This window comes from Biomphalaria glabrata, chromosome 2, assembly GCF_947242115.1.
Source record: "Biomphalaria glabrata chromosome 2, xgBioGlab47.1, whole genome shotgun sequence".
NCBI classification, from domain to species: domain Eukaryota; kingdom Metazoa; phylum Mollusca; class Gastropoda; family Planorbidae; genus Biomphalaria; species Biomphalaria glabrata.
The window spans coordinates 36,408,206-36,426,212 of NC_074712.1; the positions used below are offsets into that span (position 1 = coordinate 36,408,206).

Consider the following 18,007-nt stretch of genomic DNA (forward strand, 5'->3'; position numbering starts at 1 on the left):
CCTGGTAAATCGACAGGAGGCAGCGGGAAATCTGTTATAAGTTATAAAATGGTTTAATTTAATGATTTATACACCTAGAATTAGTGCAGGTCCTATGAAAGTGCTGGGCCCACTGTGGTCGCATAGGTTGCAGTGGCCTATGGCGAAACCGCCGGTCAACTAGTACATATAATTTTGGCAGGTAAATTCTAGTATCACCACCTTTCCTACCCCCACCACACACACAACAAAAAGTTAGACTTAAATAAATCTATAATTTTTCTTTGACTTCTCAATTCAGTGTTAAAATATTCAAAAGGCTCTTTTTTGCTTTTCATCACCACCCCTACAAACCGTAATAAACAAAACAAATCCTCCACAAAAATATACACACAAACACAGTAAAGATACTTGGTGTTTTGAGAAAAAAAAAAAGAAAATATTAATTTGGTTTTGTGTCTACAAAGGCAAGTTACACACCAAAGAATTATTATTATTTCAACAACAAGATATGCCAGGCATTTTTTTAATAGAATATCTAAATAAGCAAGATTCCACACAAACAGAAAAGGAAGGAAGTTTAATCTTGTACTTTTTTTCAATGTCAGCTTTATTTGCGTATCACTGTCGATATAGTCACTGAGAGTGTTTTGTAAACAATTAAGCGAAATAATAATGTTATAAGTAAAGCGAATGCGGAATGCGTGAATGTAAAAATAGTATGAATGGAGCTCTAAAAATAGCTAATTGACTTAAATGCATTTTTTCAAAAAAAAACATTTGATTGTGGGCCTACATATATTAGATTAAACTTTGAAATAAATAGACTTAATTTTGTATGTTCATGTGTTAAAAAGTAAAGATCTAGATCTAGACCAATCTAGAGTTAAATATTGGCTTGGATAGAGTTCATTCTGTGCGTGCGCATGCGTGACCTATTTAATTAGATGTACTCGAATGAATGAAACTATTAGAATATATCTCAACATGGCTTCACAGCTTTAGCGAATGAATGTATGAAAAATGCTTTAGAAAAACAAATTTGAATGTTAATTTGATTAAAATATTAATTGAATGGACTATAATTAGTATGTTCATGTGTTTAATTATAAAACAATCTTTGCGAAGAGAAGTTCTATCATCTTAGAGTTGAATTAGAGTTTTAGACCTAGAAACAGAGAGATGTATAACATTTTGGGTAATGTCTAATGAAAGAATATACGTCAGGAATTCTAAATTCGCAGATATAAGGAACAAATTTATGTAAAAATGCTTTTTGAAACACAAATTTGAAGGTTAATTTTATTACATAATGAGCTCAATAGACTATATTTTTTATTTTCATGTGTCAAAGTAAAAAACTATCTCCGCAAAGTATAGTTTTAAAAATTAAATCTAGATCTAGATCCTTTCGATCTTTTCTCATGTAAACATGGCCTAGATTGATGAAGTTATAATGCTGTTGTTTTTGAGTTTCTTAAGTTTGTTTTAGGGCTACAATACATACACTATGGTCTAAGTTAGTACCCAAGGAACATTTTTGCCAAGTTTTATCAAGATTGGTTGAAAGGTTTTGATTTCTATTCGGGATATACATACATACACCTTACATTCTACTTCCCTGCTGGTGAGGAAAAGAAAGCTTTTTAAAAAAAGGTCTGGATAAATACAACTACAGATAAACATATAAAATTGCTATACCAATTATTTTACCATCACAAAGCACAGGTTTAGGTGGTATTACATAAACCAAATGTACATACATTCTACAATGTAATCAACAAATTGAAAACACTACGTATATTAAGAAGAAAGCAGTAATATTTTTTTAATTAATAAATAACAAAGACAAGAAGCACATGATGTTGTCAAGAAACTTACAAAGCTACTGTGTTGAGAATCACCAAGACAGTGCAGTAACATCTCCTCTTACATCTGCCATTCTTTGTTTCATGAAGTTTGCTCTTGCCCCCGCAGCGACCACAGCAGCGACAACAACAGAATATAAGGCCAGTTAGAGGCATAATTACGATGAATACAATGCCTATGGCAATGCATACTGAAAAACCTATATAGTTCTTTAAGAGCTGAAAAAAATACAAACAAAAAAACCTTATACAAAACATACAAACAATACCCAGTGGCTTAATGACATCTAAGCAACTAGATAATGTAAAAAAAAAAAAAAGTAAAAAATAAAATTATAAACTATGAGGCAGGTGCAGGCAGAAGAAGTGACAAAACAAAACTGGTCAGCACTTCCATCAAAAAAAAATATTTTTTTTTGGAAATTGGATGGTTGAGTGGTTTGCTCAAATTAAACATGCAGCAAGAATATTAACAGTAGGTTAATATCCAGTGAAGGATTTGTAGGTAAACCAACTGTCTCTAAACCAATTGTCAGTGAACCAACTGTCTCTAAACCAATTGTCAGTGAACCAATTGTCAGTGAACCAACTGTCTCTAAACTAATTGTCAGTGAACCAACTGTCTCTAAACTAATTGTCAATGAACTACTTGTCAATGAACCAGTTGTCTGTGAACCCACTGTCAATGAAGGATATGTTGGGTGAACAATTTGTTGGTGAACAATGTGTCTGTGAGCCATTTGTCATTGAACAGGTCTGGACTATCCATTGTGTCACTATATCTGACTCACTATTTTCTCTCATTAAACATTTGGTGTCAAGTGCTGTGTATTTTTCATATAATGTATGCATCATTTAGCACTTAGCTTCATATTTGTATTTACTTACTAATAATATTTTTTACAACAGTGTAATCACCAACTTTTATTGAATTAAACCTAACTGCTTTCAGTAAATCTTATTAGAGGGATGAAAAATCAGAATTCACTTGCACTATAAATATTTAGGTGTCAGGCAATGCTTAAAGTGTTAAAAATATAAGCTTTTGATTTCTGATTTAAACATTTAACAAAACAGAGGAAATGACAACTTTTTTTTACTTAAGATCTGAGAAAGTGTTCTGAAGGATAAGCTGGGTGCATTAAATTGCACATTTTATTTTTTTTAAACTTAGCATGTGCATACCCCAGTGACTGATAACAAAAATTACACTCAGAAAAGTTATTTCTCAAAGTAGCAGGTATATTTCTTCTAATTCAATTTTATTTCTAATGCTTTTTTTGGCCAGGGCCAATTTTTTTTATTATTGCATCTTAGTTGTTCTCGCACAAGGAAAGTATTAAAAGGTTGTTTTTTTTTCAGCCACCACAAGTGTTTATATATATATATATATATATATATAAGATTGGTACAAGCAGTAGACATTCTCAATGAAGAACGAAAGAATGTATAAAAAAAATAAGAATTTAATTACTTACAGCTCTCCAGTCTTCAAAAGCATGATAATTATTGTTTATAACAATTTCTGTTAGATCTGAAGAAAAAAATTGTTATTGCTGTTAATGAAACGTAAGATTGTTTTTGTTAAAAAGTTTTGAAAACTTCATACTCTCATTGATTTAATTCCTAAGGATTCCATCAATGATGTAACAACTTCACTTCATTGAGATACAAGCAATAGGAAAAATAATACTTTATAAAAACAAAGCTTATCTAAGGGAAAGAATTGCTTAGCACTGCCACTTACTGAAAATTACAGGGTTTAGCTCCCTTTCTTCTATATAAAACAAAATTAATTAATTAGTACTAAATGATTAACTACTTGGTTAAATTTTGGATTGATTTGTGTATTGCCATCGACTATGAATAATTATGCAAAATTTCAACTTGATCAGAGAAAGGGGACAAGGGAGAAAGAACATGTCAAAAAGTATCAAGGGGGTTAAATCCATATATACATCCACATCTCTCATTAAGTAGCATTAAATCCCCTTTTTTTGATATTAAACAAAGTAATTAATCACCAATAATTAATTAACTAATTGGTTTTTTTTTTATTGATTTATGTCTTCTCAGTTTCAATGAGTAATTATGCAAAGTTTTAACTTGATCCGAGAATGGGAAATGGGAGAAAAAATATTTTACCAGATAGACAGGTACATCTGTGTTAAGCACTTAATAAGTGACTACATAATATACTAGTTGACCTGCAGCGTAGCATACACCGTTTTTTAGTGAGGGGTGAACACTTCCTGAAAGACACAGTTGTCCAAATGGGGTGGGTTTGGGCAAACGACTGTGTGTGCATGCCTGGAGAGCGAGGAAGGCGCGGGAGGAGGGCTAGAGAGACAGTGTGCGTGTGTGCATGGTGTCCCACATGGTTGCATGGTGTAGAGAATTATATATACATAGAAGATTACTTGTTCTCCCCCCCCCCCCTTTTTTTTCTGAGCCAAGCTCTCTGTCGCTGTGAAAGTTACGTGGGGTAATTCTAGTCTGACTTGCAGAAATAACATTGACTTTTTCATCGAGGGTTAGAGCGTTGGCGTGCGTGCGTGGTATCCTGCATGGTTGGGCGACATAGAGAATTACATATACACAAGTTGTATACAGTTTTTAAGTCTGTGTTTACTGCAAAGTTTATTGACTGTGTAATGAAGAATAATATGTCTATTATTAGGTACATAATGAGCAGTTCTATGCCTCAGAAATGTAGACAGTATACAGAAGACATCCACAAAAACTAAACCACTTCCACATGATCTGCCTCAGAAAAATACTGAATATTAGATGGCAAGACAAAATACAGACAATGAAGTCTTCCAAGGAGTGGACCTACACAGCATCAGGACAATCCTGATGCAAACTCAATTGTGATAGACAAGCCACTTCTGCAGAATGGAAGTTTCATGCATTCCTAAAAGACTTCTTTATGACCAGCTAGAGGAAGGAAACCAAGCACAAGGTGGACAAAGACATGTTTCAAGGACACCCTCCAAACATCTCTAGAGGCCTTCAACATTGACACTGCCACCTGGGAGATGTAAGCACATAACAGAGCATGGTGTCACGCACAGTGAAAATTGATGATGACAGAAAAATGGGACTGGAAGAAGTAAAGCACCAGAGAAAAAATAAATCAAGGCAACCGACATAAACTCCAGCTGAAATAACCTGCCAAACATTTCTGGCTCACATAGATCTCACTAGCCACATGAGGATGCAAAAAAAAAACTCACATAGATGACAAAAGTGGTCATCATCGAACTATGATGGATGAACTATATACATAATATTAAGTATGTCTTTACTATGCAGTGTACTAGATGAAGCTGAAAAGACCGGAAAGAGCTGGGAAGCCATTTAAAGTCTAGCAAGAGACTGTGGAGAGTGGTAAATTTTTACTGAGATCCTATGTTCCATGGGGAACATAAAGGACAGATGATGATGTCTTTACCTAAAGATTAGGGAATGTATAACACATGTATATTAGAAATTTAAATTTTATTAAATAACCGCATAATATTAAGTAAGTGTGCAATGTATAGTCTTAAGTGAAAGGGTAGAGACTGTATTATACTGTGTTATGTATTTCAGGTTTCACATAAAAAAATTGTTAGGCAAGGCTTTAAGCAAACATTTGGGATAGAAACAATAACTCTCCCCATTCTACAGCAGAAACACAGTATTAAAAGAACAAACCACAGATCAATATGCCTATTAATATTTTGTTCAATGCACTAGGCAAAACTTGATCTTCCTGTCTGGCAGAAAGATGAAATACAAACTTGCTGATTGTTTCATGTTGAAGCCTCAAGCTCAATTTAAAACATTTTGTAACTCTATGGGATTGAAAACCTGTACAACAAGATCCTAGGCCTGAGGGAACAGAAACAAGGAATGCTTTTGTCATCAGATTACTGCATAATCAACCCTCTTTTATTCCTCCTCCACTGCTGTAAGCCTTCCTCCACTGCCTTTCAACAGTGGCCTGTTAGTGTAGCTGGGTTTTCTTTTCGATTTGTTCTTTGAGTTTTGTACATTATAATGGAAATATATAAATTGTATTTATATCATACCCAATAGTTCACCCAACTAAATAAAAAAAGTTTCAGTTATTTTGGAATAACACTTTAGCATAATGGAGAAAGGGCCTGCTATGCCCGCATCACTTCCTCAAATTTCCTCTGATGCTGTCTAGAATATCAATTAAATAAGTTTTCTATATTAGGGTATTACAAAAAATCCTTTAAAACATTTTCATTCTTCTTTGTATACTGCTCTATTATATATTTGTATGATGTTTGTTTTTTTCAAACTTCAAAGCTGTTACATCTGCCACAGATTTTGCTATTGCCTGAATTATTTTGATTTTAATTGAAAGCAAATTGACTAATTTAAAATACTTGAACAAGGGTAATTTGTATTAAATTAAAACATTTGTACCTTTTTAAGGTATGCTCTATAAAAGGGTTAAATATAGATTTAACAAGATGAGCGAGTTTGACAATGATAATATAATTTGTATTAAATTAAAACTTTGTTATTTTTCAAAAGGTTTGCTTTATAATGGGATTAAATATAGATTTAACAAGATGAGCGAGTTTGACAATGATAATATAATTTGTATTAAATTAAAACTTTGTTATTTTTCAAAAGGTTTGCTTTATAATGGGATTAAATATAGATTTAACAAGATGAGTGATACAAAAGAAGTGGACCTAATCCCCTAAGGATAGTCATCTTTTATGTGATAATCAATGTGTGAACATTTAAACAGATACTGAGTTTATGGCAAAGTGTTAGATGCTAAGTGCTAGATGCACATGTGATAATTGTAGAAGTGTCTTTGTTCACTCAATGGTCATAGAAATTAAAAGGTCCATCTGTGAAGTATTTCTGTTTATACGTTCAGAACTAATGTTGAAGAATCACTGACCTATGGTTTAGGTGTTTAAATCTTGGCTTAGTGGACATGAATGAATATACAGTGAGCATATACAGTGAGTGAGATGCTGAATGAATCTAATATCTGTTGCCTATTTCCATCTCAGAGACAATTTTTTCCCTTTGCAACTTCTCATATGACTAGAAAGGCCAATCCTAAATACACAGCTGCAGTCACAGATTGGGCATTTGTAATCACCAGGCGCTGTTGCACTTTCATCCTTCTTTCTGTTTTTGGTGTGTATTCCAGTTTGCATACATCAGTATACCTTAAAAGTGGGCAACCAGCAGCTCTCCTGTCTTCTGTTAGATCACCAGACAGAATGTCTTGTTGGAATCAACCTTGTGGCATTCTGTGAACTTGACCAAGCCAGCCTGCTGCTGATAATATATCTACATCTTTTAACTCCTAAGTCTAGCCTGAATGTTGCATGCACATTACTCACTGCTAATAAAGATGTACAAATATATTGATAGAATGAAAGGTGGTCTTTATTAGTCCCAAGGGCATAGGTGGCTGAGTAAAGTGCTTGGTTTCCAAACCAAGCGGTCTCAGGTTCAAATCTGGTGAAGATGGGGATTTGAATTTCAGGGCACCCCTGAGACCACCCAACTCTAATGAATACCAAAAATTAGGTTGGTTGGTCGTTGTGCTGGCCTCATGACACTCTCCTTAACTGTGGGCCACAGAAACAGATGACCTTAACATCATCTGCCCTATAAATCCCAAGGTCTAAAAGGGAAACTTTACTTTTTAAGTCCATCCCTAAATAGCAGTAGCTCTACACCCCACAGAAGGCCCTTGCCTGCTTCTTTCTATTCAGAGCTCTCTTAGGCATTTCCCCTCTACGCCCAAACTCTACATCATCAAGCCATTTTATTCATGTTCATGTTGAGTTCGGAGTTGTTTTGCCATTAGGTAGGAGAAGAGGGGGAGGCTGTTAAATACATAATTACTAAGAACTATTGTCACTACTAGAATTACTGTATTCAAAGTAAAGTCATCTCATCTAATAATGACACACTGAATACATGACCAGAAACTCAACTTGGCACTTCAGATATTAAATACAATTAGACCTACTTCTTCCCTCAGAATTTCTTCAATCTGTTTTACTTTCTGGAAGCAGCTTTGCAATTAAGATTCATTGCTTCACTACACTAGTAGCCTAACCTTAATTCAGTATAGAGAAAGAAGCATAGCCACAAACTGTCAATCAATGAAGCTGATTTTGTACAACGTAAAAACACACCCACAAGCATAAGAAGGTCGGCTATTGTTGTTGTGTTTTGTTACATTAACAAACGTTTAAGGCCGTCATAAAAAGACGTAGTCGATAACAACCAATGAGCTGAGGTGCTGGGGTTTTTCTTTCCCTAATGCGCTGAACAGGAAGTGTGAATATAAACTGCTTGCAGTTCTGGTGGACTCGTTAGGTCATTTAGTGAAGGACACCTAGTGTGTATGATCTTACAAACATATGGTCAAGTCTGCAAGGGAAGAAAACGAAACTTTACATGGCTTCAATAATCGATATTCTCAATGTTATCCTGTGTAGTCAGGACATACTTTGTTTTGAATGTCCTTCACGAAAGTCATCAATCAAGTTGGTGAACCTGACAAGTGTCACACTGATGTACATTTGAAGGAAAAACATAAGAGTGTGAGAACCCCTGCGGTACGGGACAGCAGCTGACACACTCCTACAGTCGTAGTTGCTGTTTTATTTTCTTTGTTTTATTTTGGCTATAAATAGTGAGTGTTTATCAACACGGCACTTAGCATTTATTTCTAACCCTCAAGGGCGTCAAGGCAACGTATTCTCAATACATTGAGGCCGGGGGGGGGGGGGGCATTTTGGAAAGCTATGCATGTACACAGTACACAGAATCTAATTGTATAACCTACTGGCTCTGTGTTCACACACTTTAAGCGGAGTGATTATAAGACAGCATTCTAAGCTTTCTAGCGAGTCTACGCATTCTACTGAGTAAAACTTTTGAGTGATTCTAAGCTTTCTAGCGAGTCTACGCATTCTACTGAGTCAAAACTTTGAGTGATTCTAAGCTTTCTAGCGAGTCTACGCATTCTACTGAGTCAAAACTTTGAGTGATTCTAAGCTTTCTAGCGAGTCTACGCATTCTACTGAGTCTAAACTTTGAGTGATTCTAAGCTTTCTAGTGAGTCTACGCATTCTCGTGAGTCAAAACTTTGAGTGATTCTAAGCTTTCTAGCGAGTCTACGCATTCTACTGAGTCAAAACTTTGAGTGATTCTAAGCTTTCTAGCGAGTCTACGCATTTTACTGAGTAAAACTTTTGAGTGATTCTAAGCTTTCTAGCAAGTCGTAACATTCTAATTAGTTTATTTAATTGCCTCATGCTGTGAGTTATTTACTTGTCCATCAACAAAAAGACTACTGGCACCAGTGTAGACATGTATATAGACTAAATATTTGGCCCAAATTTCTATTATACACCAACATGCTACAATACTGGACAGTTAACAAAGCTGGCACTAATTAAGTTCTATTTCAGTTACTCTCGCAGGAGGTCTATGGGGCTGCTGATATAAAATTATTTTTCTTTACTATTAACGAGGGTATCGTGTGGCCAACCCGAACGACATTTATCCAACAAAGAAAGCAGCTTGAACTCGTTAGCGTCATTGAACCTACCAGCGAGACTGTCTCCAGACCCACGGTTGGGAAACCAAAAGCACTAAGCCTTCGGACACCTCGCGCGCACTCCTGTATGACATATAGGAAAGAAATGTTGGCGTTTGAGTACACACAATTTGACGGATATCTGACAGTATATATTGCAGGATGAATCAGCCAATTACACAATCCCGGTAGTATAGATCTAGTACACCAGCGAGTCTGAGTCAGTAACGTAGTACGAGTCTATTCACTGACACCATGTCAATGAGCATTACTGTGATATATAAGGCGGATATTATGTTTCTTAACCTAGTAACGATCAGGGCTGCTGTCATGCAGATAAATAACCACTGCACGGCTGCTGGCTATAAATAGGCAAATGACGCGGTCTCCTGTACCTGCTATATATCTCTTAAGTAATTATCACACCTTTCACAGGCAGTTTCAAACCGGCGCAACGTCAGCCTTACGATCTATCACTGCCAACATTATCTGGTTCACACAGAGCACAATCATTGAACCTAACCAGGGGCGGATTAGGCAGACCACTACCTTTTTTATTGTTGCAAGTTCCTAACTCTCCCCCACCACAACTTTTCTTTTTTAAAGGGCCTTTACAAGAGTATATTGTCTAGACAACAACCGCGTTTAGTAAGAACCAATTAAGATGTTTAAACCAAAATAATACAACGCCATCACCAACCACACATGGCGTCAAATGTTTGAGATAAGATCTACTAGATTTCTTTTCATGTAACAATAACGATGTCCTTGACATTGGAAAGTAATGTATAAAAGGTTGTCATGGTTATTGGATAATGACAAGTTGAACGTCCGTGCACAGGACTAATAACCGGTTGTGTATTTACTCATGTCTATGTCCCCAATGTGCTTACGCGGATATATATCAATAGTTATAAATAGTTCTACTGGGTAAAAAGAATATTTATAAAAGTGTCCTTTAGAAAAGTTCAAGGAAGAGAAGCGCCAAGTGTACGCTCATTTACTTGAGAAATGAACAACGCTAATAGGCTCTTCATTGCTGTCGGTTAGGAACAACTAAGGCGCATTCTGTTTGGACAAGTAGATGACAATGTATGCAATAAGGAGCTTCCTTGTACGACATGACGTACGTATGACACTCAAGGGCTCGGAGCCAACAAATCAAGTAGAAGCATGAGAACTGGGGGGGGGGGGGCGGTGAATAGGATCGAAATATAAAGGGCTCTGTTTTTATTTTAACAAGACGTTCACTACAGACTGGCATTATTTCTAAACAGATTTTTAAAAATGTCACAAATAGGATTGAGATGTCGTATACGGACATCAAAGGTTTTAGGCGGAAAGACTTTCATTCCGTTGTACACGTGACTCTTATAAACTAACCAAAAAAAAAAAAAATGGTTGTTACAAAAGACAATGTAAATTTTTTTTTTAATGTATGTGTCGATAGAAGGTCTTGTCCTTAACCATTTGTTAAGACTGTTAAACATTCGTTGTTTGAATGCATAATTTCACATGGTCTGAAACGTCAATGACAACACTGGGCGACTAGAAGAGAAACACATACACGCTTGCAGTGAGCTACAGATATACCAAGAACATTTGTCCACTGTGTCAATTCTAGCCTACATTTCCAAGCTTTAGCACACCACGACGGGTTGTTCTACTTTTATATAGTAGATTTGATGTTGATCTTTTTTTTTTATTTCAACAGGATGCCATATAATCAAATTAGACAAATTCAATTTTTAATCATGACATGGTCACCAGGTGAATCAGAGTCGATCTCCTCCAGCCTAAGAGAAAAACCGTCTGATTGTCCCACTCCACTCCGCTCCACTATTTCAGACAAAGACCGACAACAAACAAGAATGTCAGCCAACCACCAGATGAAATCATTGCCGTACACATCGCTGCGTTGGATCATGCAACAAATCTGTCTGAAAGTCATGCAAGCCAGAAAAACAAACTGATACAATTCTACTGGTGAGTGACAAGACCGCAAATACTGTTGCACTGACCCACACAAACTAGCGATATGGAAGTGCAAATACCCCCCACTCACACACACAGACACCAAAAAAAAAAGGCAAAGAGAAAAGTAACGCAGAACCTCTACGTTCAAATATTATTGCATGGGATCATTTGCCTAAACAAACAGCATAGCACTATCCCAAGCTAACATCTTGGGGTCGTCATGACATGATGTCAACCCATCCCCCGGCTTTAACAAGTCAATATTTTACTAAACGACGAATCACTCGTCCAGGCGATCAACCTATTTCAGAATGTTTGGAGATGATAATATAAAAATAGTTGTTTTTTTTTAAAGTGAATTAATCATTTTATACAACCAAAAATAAAAACATTCCAACACAAATTAAGGTTATTAAAGGTTGATTAAAATTATAATTATTATAATTATACTACATATACCTAACAGGCTGGTCACGTGACAATGTATGCGTTTTGTACTTATCTTTCCAAATAGAAAGTCTAGTCAATTATTTGTTCAACGAAACAGATTTCAGAATACAGTATTAGCAAGAATGATGAGCGTTGTCCGGTTAGATTTTTTAGTGCGACCCGTAGGCATACAGATGTACATGTTGCAGGCATACAGATGTAGGCCTACATGTTGCAGGCATACAGATGTACATGTTGCAAGGGCCATATGTTCGACAAGGAAGGAATGAAGCCTAATTTCAAATACTATTTAACACTGTCCGGCCATGCTTAATAATAGTTTCATGTTGAGACAATTCAACTATTTAATAGATGTTAGAATGTGCATTTCATAGACCCCCCAACACATTTTGTATCACTTAAGTAGACCCTTGGGGTGGGGGGGGGAGTCCATATAGACCACCTTGGGAATCACACTCCCAATATGTGCAAATCAGGTTACATATTCCAATCAGAACACTGGTCACAGTTTTCTCCTGTCACAATTTAGCATTCATTAGGCAACTGGACAATTACAAAACTTGTGTTTTGCCGCTTTTGCGTGTTTCACCTTCGAACGAAATGAAACGCTAGCAAGTGACAAATAGCTTCAAATATTATGAAGCTGTCATCTCACGTGGAGGATCTCGATTTCAACACAGAGATCAGCCTGGCGAGCTCATTAGTCATGTTTATAGACCTGCTAGAATTGGGGGGGAGGGGGCGGATGAAATAAACGAAATTAGAATAAACAATGTCAAATGCATAAATAATCAGACTTTTCTGGTGGATGAAGTCCGAGACTCAGATACTTGTGGTAAGTTCAGTAACATCAGATACGCCCATGTAGTTTGACGTTCGTATGCTAAGTTTTGTTCTAGTTACAATCGAAACATTAAGTAAACGAACTTGAGCTAATCGTTAGCATGTGTACACAATCAAACGTCGAGGGAAAGCGGGTATAGAGAGGAAGTGGCGAGATCTTGTTTCTAAATTGATTTCCCGGTAAATTCAGAGTCAATTTTAAAAGAAAGCGGGGGCTGGAGAGCAAATGGGGGAAAAGTTCAGGGGAAATAAAAGTATTTGTCAAAGCCCAAAGACTTGTATACGTAAACACTTGAAATACTGATAAAACTATTCTGATACACGAACTATGGTCCCAAACGGAAACGTGAGAACAACAAGGAGTACATCTAGTCTTAAATGACATCCTACTTGGACGCTATCAAACATGTTGCCCTTTATCCCGTTCCGTTGAGTTATTGATTTGTCTGGGCAATATATATAAACCACTACAAGTCTACAAATGTCTCCTTTCAGACTGGTGTAGGCTATGTTAGGCGAGTTCTACAGTGAACCAGGCGACCCACTGTTTGATTAAAGGAACGTGGGTAGCCCCCAGCCCGTGGTTACAAATGAAAAACACATGATGAAATGTCTATGGACCATTCAGGGAACCTGCTCAATTACAATTGTGGCGGCATGGGCAAACTATCGCGAGGGTTGACCTGGGGGCCACACCACGCCTGTCAGGTAAATGGGTTGAATGTGTTTAGTAAGCTTCGGGCCGGGAACAAAATAACACTGTAGTAGAAGGAAGGAATGTACATGTGTAACGGATCTACTCATTCGAACACTTAAAATAGATCTACTCATTCGAAAACAAAAGATTCGTTTAATAATTATTATTATTATTATTCGTGAACCTACAATAGGTGCGCCGCTTGCACGACAAGACCAGTATATAACGCTAGGGCAAGGAAGAAGGGGACACGTGTTTAATATGGCCGCTCCCACAATGTTTATAACAGTATGCCATGTCACGAATGATAAGTAGTCCGTCATTCCCAGCCCTCTCATTCGTGCTTGAGCTTTCTGACTCCACTTTAGTCATACACAAATACTAATTGACCATTGAACATCAACTTATTCATCAGCCTTGACCACTGAACATCGTCTATCGCCAAATTTTAACGTCAGCTCACTTGATATTTTGTAGACAGACTGAAGGGAACAATACACCATTCTAATAGATGTTTGTACTTGATGTGCATACATTAGCTTGTACTGGAGCAAGTTGTAAAAGAAAGGGGGGAGGGGGGCACCCAGCCACTAGACATAGTCTTCATAATAAGTAAAACAAGTTACAGACGGCTAAATCTATAGTTTGAAGATATTATACGCAAGGACAAATGATCCAACATTATCGTTGCATTGTACTATTTGGTTTAAGATGTAAAATATTCAGTTAAATGTGGTATCAGATTTCTGGGCTGACGACATGATAAGTCTTAGCTCAATCATCGGCGTGCTGGGAACGTATCCAGTCCAACACGAGGAGGAAAGAAAAACAATTTTGCGCAACGTTTATAAATATAAATATATAAAAAAAAAAAAAGTAGTCCAAGTCCTATACAATGACTTCACAGTAAACTCTTTTGGAGCCTGCGATCTATAGGGCCGATGATGTAAAGGTCATCTGTTTCTATGGCCGACGGGTGTCACAGCATAACTGCTTCACTTTCCCCGTACTAATTGTTACGTGGCCATAAGAGTTGGGCGCAAAGTAGCATAATTAAACATCTTCGCCGAGATTCGAACCCGGGACCCCTCGGCTCGAAAGCAAAGAGCTTAACCACTCAGTCTAAAAATGAGATATGCAACGACATACTCATCACCTAACACTAGCACCACACATGTACCACTATCAAGCAAAAGAAACAGCCACTACGACTGTATAATCCATGCCATGTGCAAAGTATATACCAGCTAGTGCTTTACGATATTTAATATAGCACGAGAAATTGATATACCGTAGCCATAGGGGTATAGATAACCAAGTAGCTCTGTTCAAGCAAGTGTCGAGCCCTAGTTCAAGTAAAGAATTTGACAACAGACATTTACAAGTTCTCCGTATTTTAAAGGTGAGGATGGGGCACACCAAAGAGTCCCAGAACACTTTATTTTGGTAGCGCCTAAAGGATTTAGTTGCTCTCTAAAGATCTAGAATTCCAGGATCTAGTTTCTCTATGAAGGTCTATATGTATATATATAATAAGAATTCTATATTTAAAACCAACTGGAAACGTGTAACTATCAACATCATGTTCTAGTCTATATCTTTAATTGTCCAACCAGGTGCTGCCACAGGGCAAGACGAAAGTCACCACTGTGTGCCTAAGTTCAGTCATGCATAACAAACAATATAAATTTCAGCAAAACTAATAAAACGACACATAGCTGAACTAAAAAAGAGGATGTAACAAGTAGGCTGCACAGCAAACAATGTAACCGAGCCATGTAGTGACTGTGTAACATGAGCATTGAGTGAAATACAGAACTGTACAAGTGTAGATTTACTGAAAGATACTTTTGTTAGTTTTTTTAACTTGACACACATTGTAAGAACACTGCTTCCAAGTAGCACCCACTTTTACCAAATGACCCATCCACATATAACTAACAACAAGGGCTGTCAGTCAAACTGGACCCCAGAACCAACAGGCTATTTTTGCTAATTGACCAGTTTGACCATGTGTGACTCAGCTCTGTACATGGTTACACTATCAAAGGGGAAGAGAGACAAAGAAATAAGATGAAAAAAAAAAAAAACATTCTAGAGAGATGTGACTCCAGACATTGATTAGTGAAATATCTTGAACCATAGCAACCACCAACTTGACATATCTCTCTTCAAGATCAATAGTGCTGTCAATCAAGCTTCTTACTTCTGGAATTTCCCTTAAGCTTTCTGTCAATACAATAGTGGAGCAAGAAGAAAGAAGGGAGAGAGAGGGAGAAACAACGCAACAAATTCAAGCAATATATAATGGTGGCTACTAATAAGGCCCAAATCCTTTGTTAGCATTTCATTTCTTTCGGCCTATAGATGAATAACAAAATGCTTCACCATTGTGTTAAACCAAATGTAATTTTATCAATGATATAATAAATAAATATCTCAATATCAATGACCACAAAAACTAATGGACAGACAGTGTGAAAGTATTTACCCCTCACCAGTCCCCTAAATAAGTTATGTGAAGGAATTCTACTTCAGATTTATACTTTTAAAATGTCATGAACATGGCAGGAACAATCAAGTGTTTATATTCAATATCTAGGAAAAGTAATAAGACACAAAGAATTGTTGGAAATGGGTTTAGTAAGACAAGCAAATTTATATGTTCCCCCCTTTCTTGGATTCTAATTCAAAATGTATCCCTCATAACTTATTCTAGAACCCCTTTTCTCTACAGCTCAACTTAAAGCTCCCCAAACTGGTTTATATTTTAAAATATAATATATATAATAAGAAACAAGAAAAACATTAAAAAATACTTTTTTTTATACGAAGTGTAGCTGTTTCAATTTGTTTGGATCAGTCATGTAATAGATCTAGACCAACAACAATAAATCTGTGCGATTAGAAATATTTTTACCAGTTGTTTCTGTTAAGCCCTATTTCATGCTTTAAGTTTTCTCAATTCACTAAGATCCTATCACTTATCTAGTCCACTTGGGGAAAGGGTGGAGGGGAAGATAGGGATATCGGAGTAAATTTTACCGTAATCGTTTTTTTAAAGAAAGGAGGAATGGCCTGATTTTGAACTTATGACTAAGCCTACTCAAGGTGATAATCTAACCACTCTGCTAGTGAGGTGCGTATCTATTGTTTGTTTCAAACTTACTTTAAAGAGATGACCTATAAAGGGGACTAATTCAGCTTATACCACAACCTCAGTCAAGTACAATTTCTTTCCCTTGTCCAAGATATCAAACAAAATAATTAATTACCAATAGTTAATTAACTAATTGGTGAATGTTTTTTATTGATTATTGTCTTGTCAGGTAAAAGAACTAATTGTGCGAAATTTCAGCTTGATCCGAGATTGGGTGTCAGAGAAATAATGTGTACAAACTTTTACTAGACAGAAAGCAAGACAGATAGTTGAAATAAGCTTTGTAATGACTAGATTAATGAACAAAAACACAAACAAATCAAGATAAATACTACTTACTGAGATATGTGAATGCTTCCTCCTTATGAACCACATCTCCAAGAAATATATTCACCATATTATAGAGAACTTTCATACCCATCTGATTGTCATCTATTTTACTTGTCTGACACAATGGCAATGCCATTACTATAAAACAACAACTTAAGAGCATCTTGGCGTTCCTATATATGCAAAACAGACGCTGATAAATTCAAACTATTTAATATATTATAGACAAAAACAATTATTATAAAAAATATATCAATTATTGAACAAATATTCTATGTTTGTTAAGTTTTTAATTAAACTGAAGTGTACTGTAATTATGATGAGGTCCATAGCTAACATTACGACACGTTAAATATTTAAGAAAACAATTCTTAACTACAGCTAATGAACATAGTCTAAGCCTGACTGGCATTTTTATTGCCACTTATAAATATAGAATAGTAGATCTATGTATACTTTTTATTAAAGGAAATATTAGAGTAGAGGATCATAAATGAATTTTAAGACAAAAATAAATTTTTGAAAATTTTAACAATAATTTTTGATAGACTTAAGCAATAACTGTCATTTACCATTTTAAAACAAATCAAGTCTCTACACAGTGTAAATGAACATTAATTAAGTATTTTTTCAAATGATGTTCTGTATATACATTATTTTGTGTCTAAGGAAATTTTTTTTTATTAACTCTTGCAAATATTAAATAAATAAATTGTTTTTTCTTTTTTTTTTCCAAATTTTTCTTTTTATTATTAAAACAAAAGACTAAGCAAATGAACTTGCCATGTATTTAAATTAATTTAAATTAATTAAGGGAACAGGAGATTTTTTCTCCTTCATTGAAATGTACCTTGATAATGATACTGTTATAACTGAAGTGGTGATCGGTAGGAATAGCCAAAAAACATATATGCGATAGACTGACAAATTATGCAACACAGGCTATAATGCTGCAAGCGGTCAACTGTGTCAAGGTAATGACCTACAGAAAAGTCCACATAAATACTTCAAGTGAATATCACCTGTGATATGGTCATGTGACTTTTTTAGAAGGCCTTGATGGACCCTATATCAAGAGAGTGTGTCAGATT

General features: G+C 35.8%; 1 protein-coding gene across 8 annotated transcripts in view; it reads right to left on the bottom strand.

The window, feature by feature from the left end:
- LOC106051632 (prominin-1-like) overlaps positions 1-18,007 on the bottom strand; it is a 57,691-nt gene that overhangs the window by 37,611 nt on the left and 2,073 nt on the right. For all 8 annotated transcript variants that reach the window (XM_056020281.1, XM_056020280.1, XM_056020284.1 and 5 more), the window contains 3 exons: positions 16,926-17,089; positions 3,326-3,381; positions 1,861-2,066 (listed from right to left, as the gene is read on the bottom strand). In XM_056020281.1, coding sequence (XP_055876256.1) covers positions 1,861-2,066; positions 3,326-3,381; positions 16,926-17,089 — 426 coding nt within the window. Of the gene's footprint in view, positions 1-1,860; positions 2,067-3,325; positions 3,382-16,925; positions 17,090-18,007 lie in introns of those variants that run through there.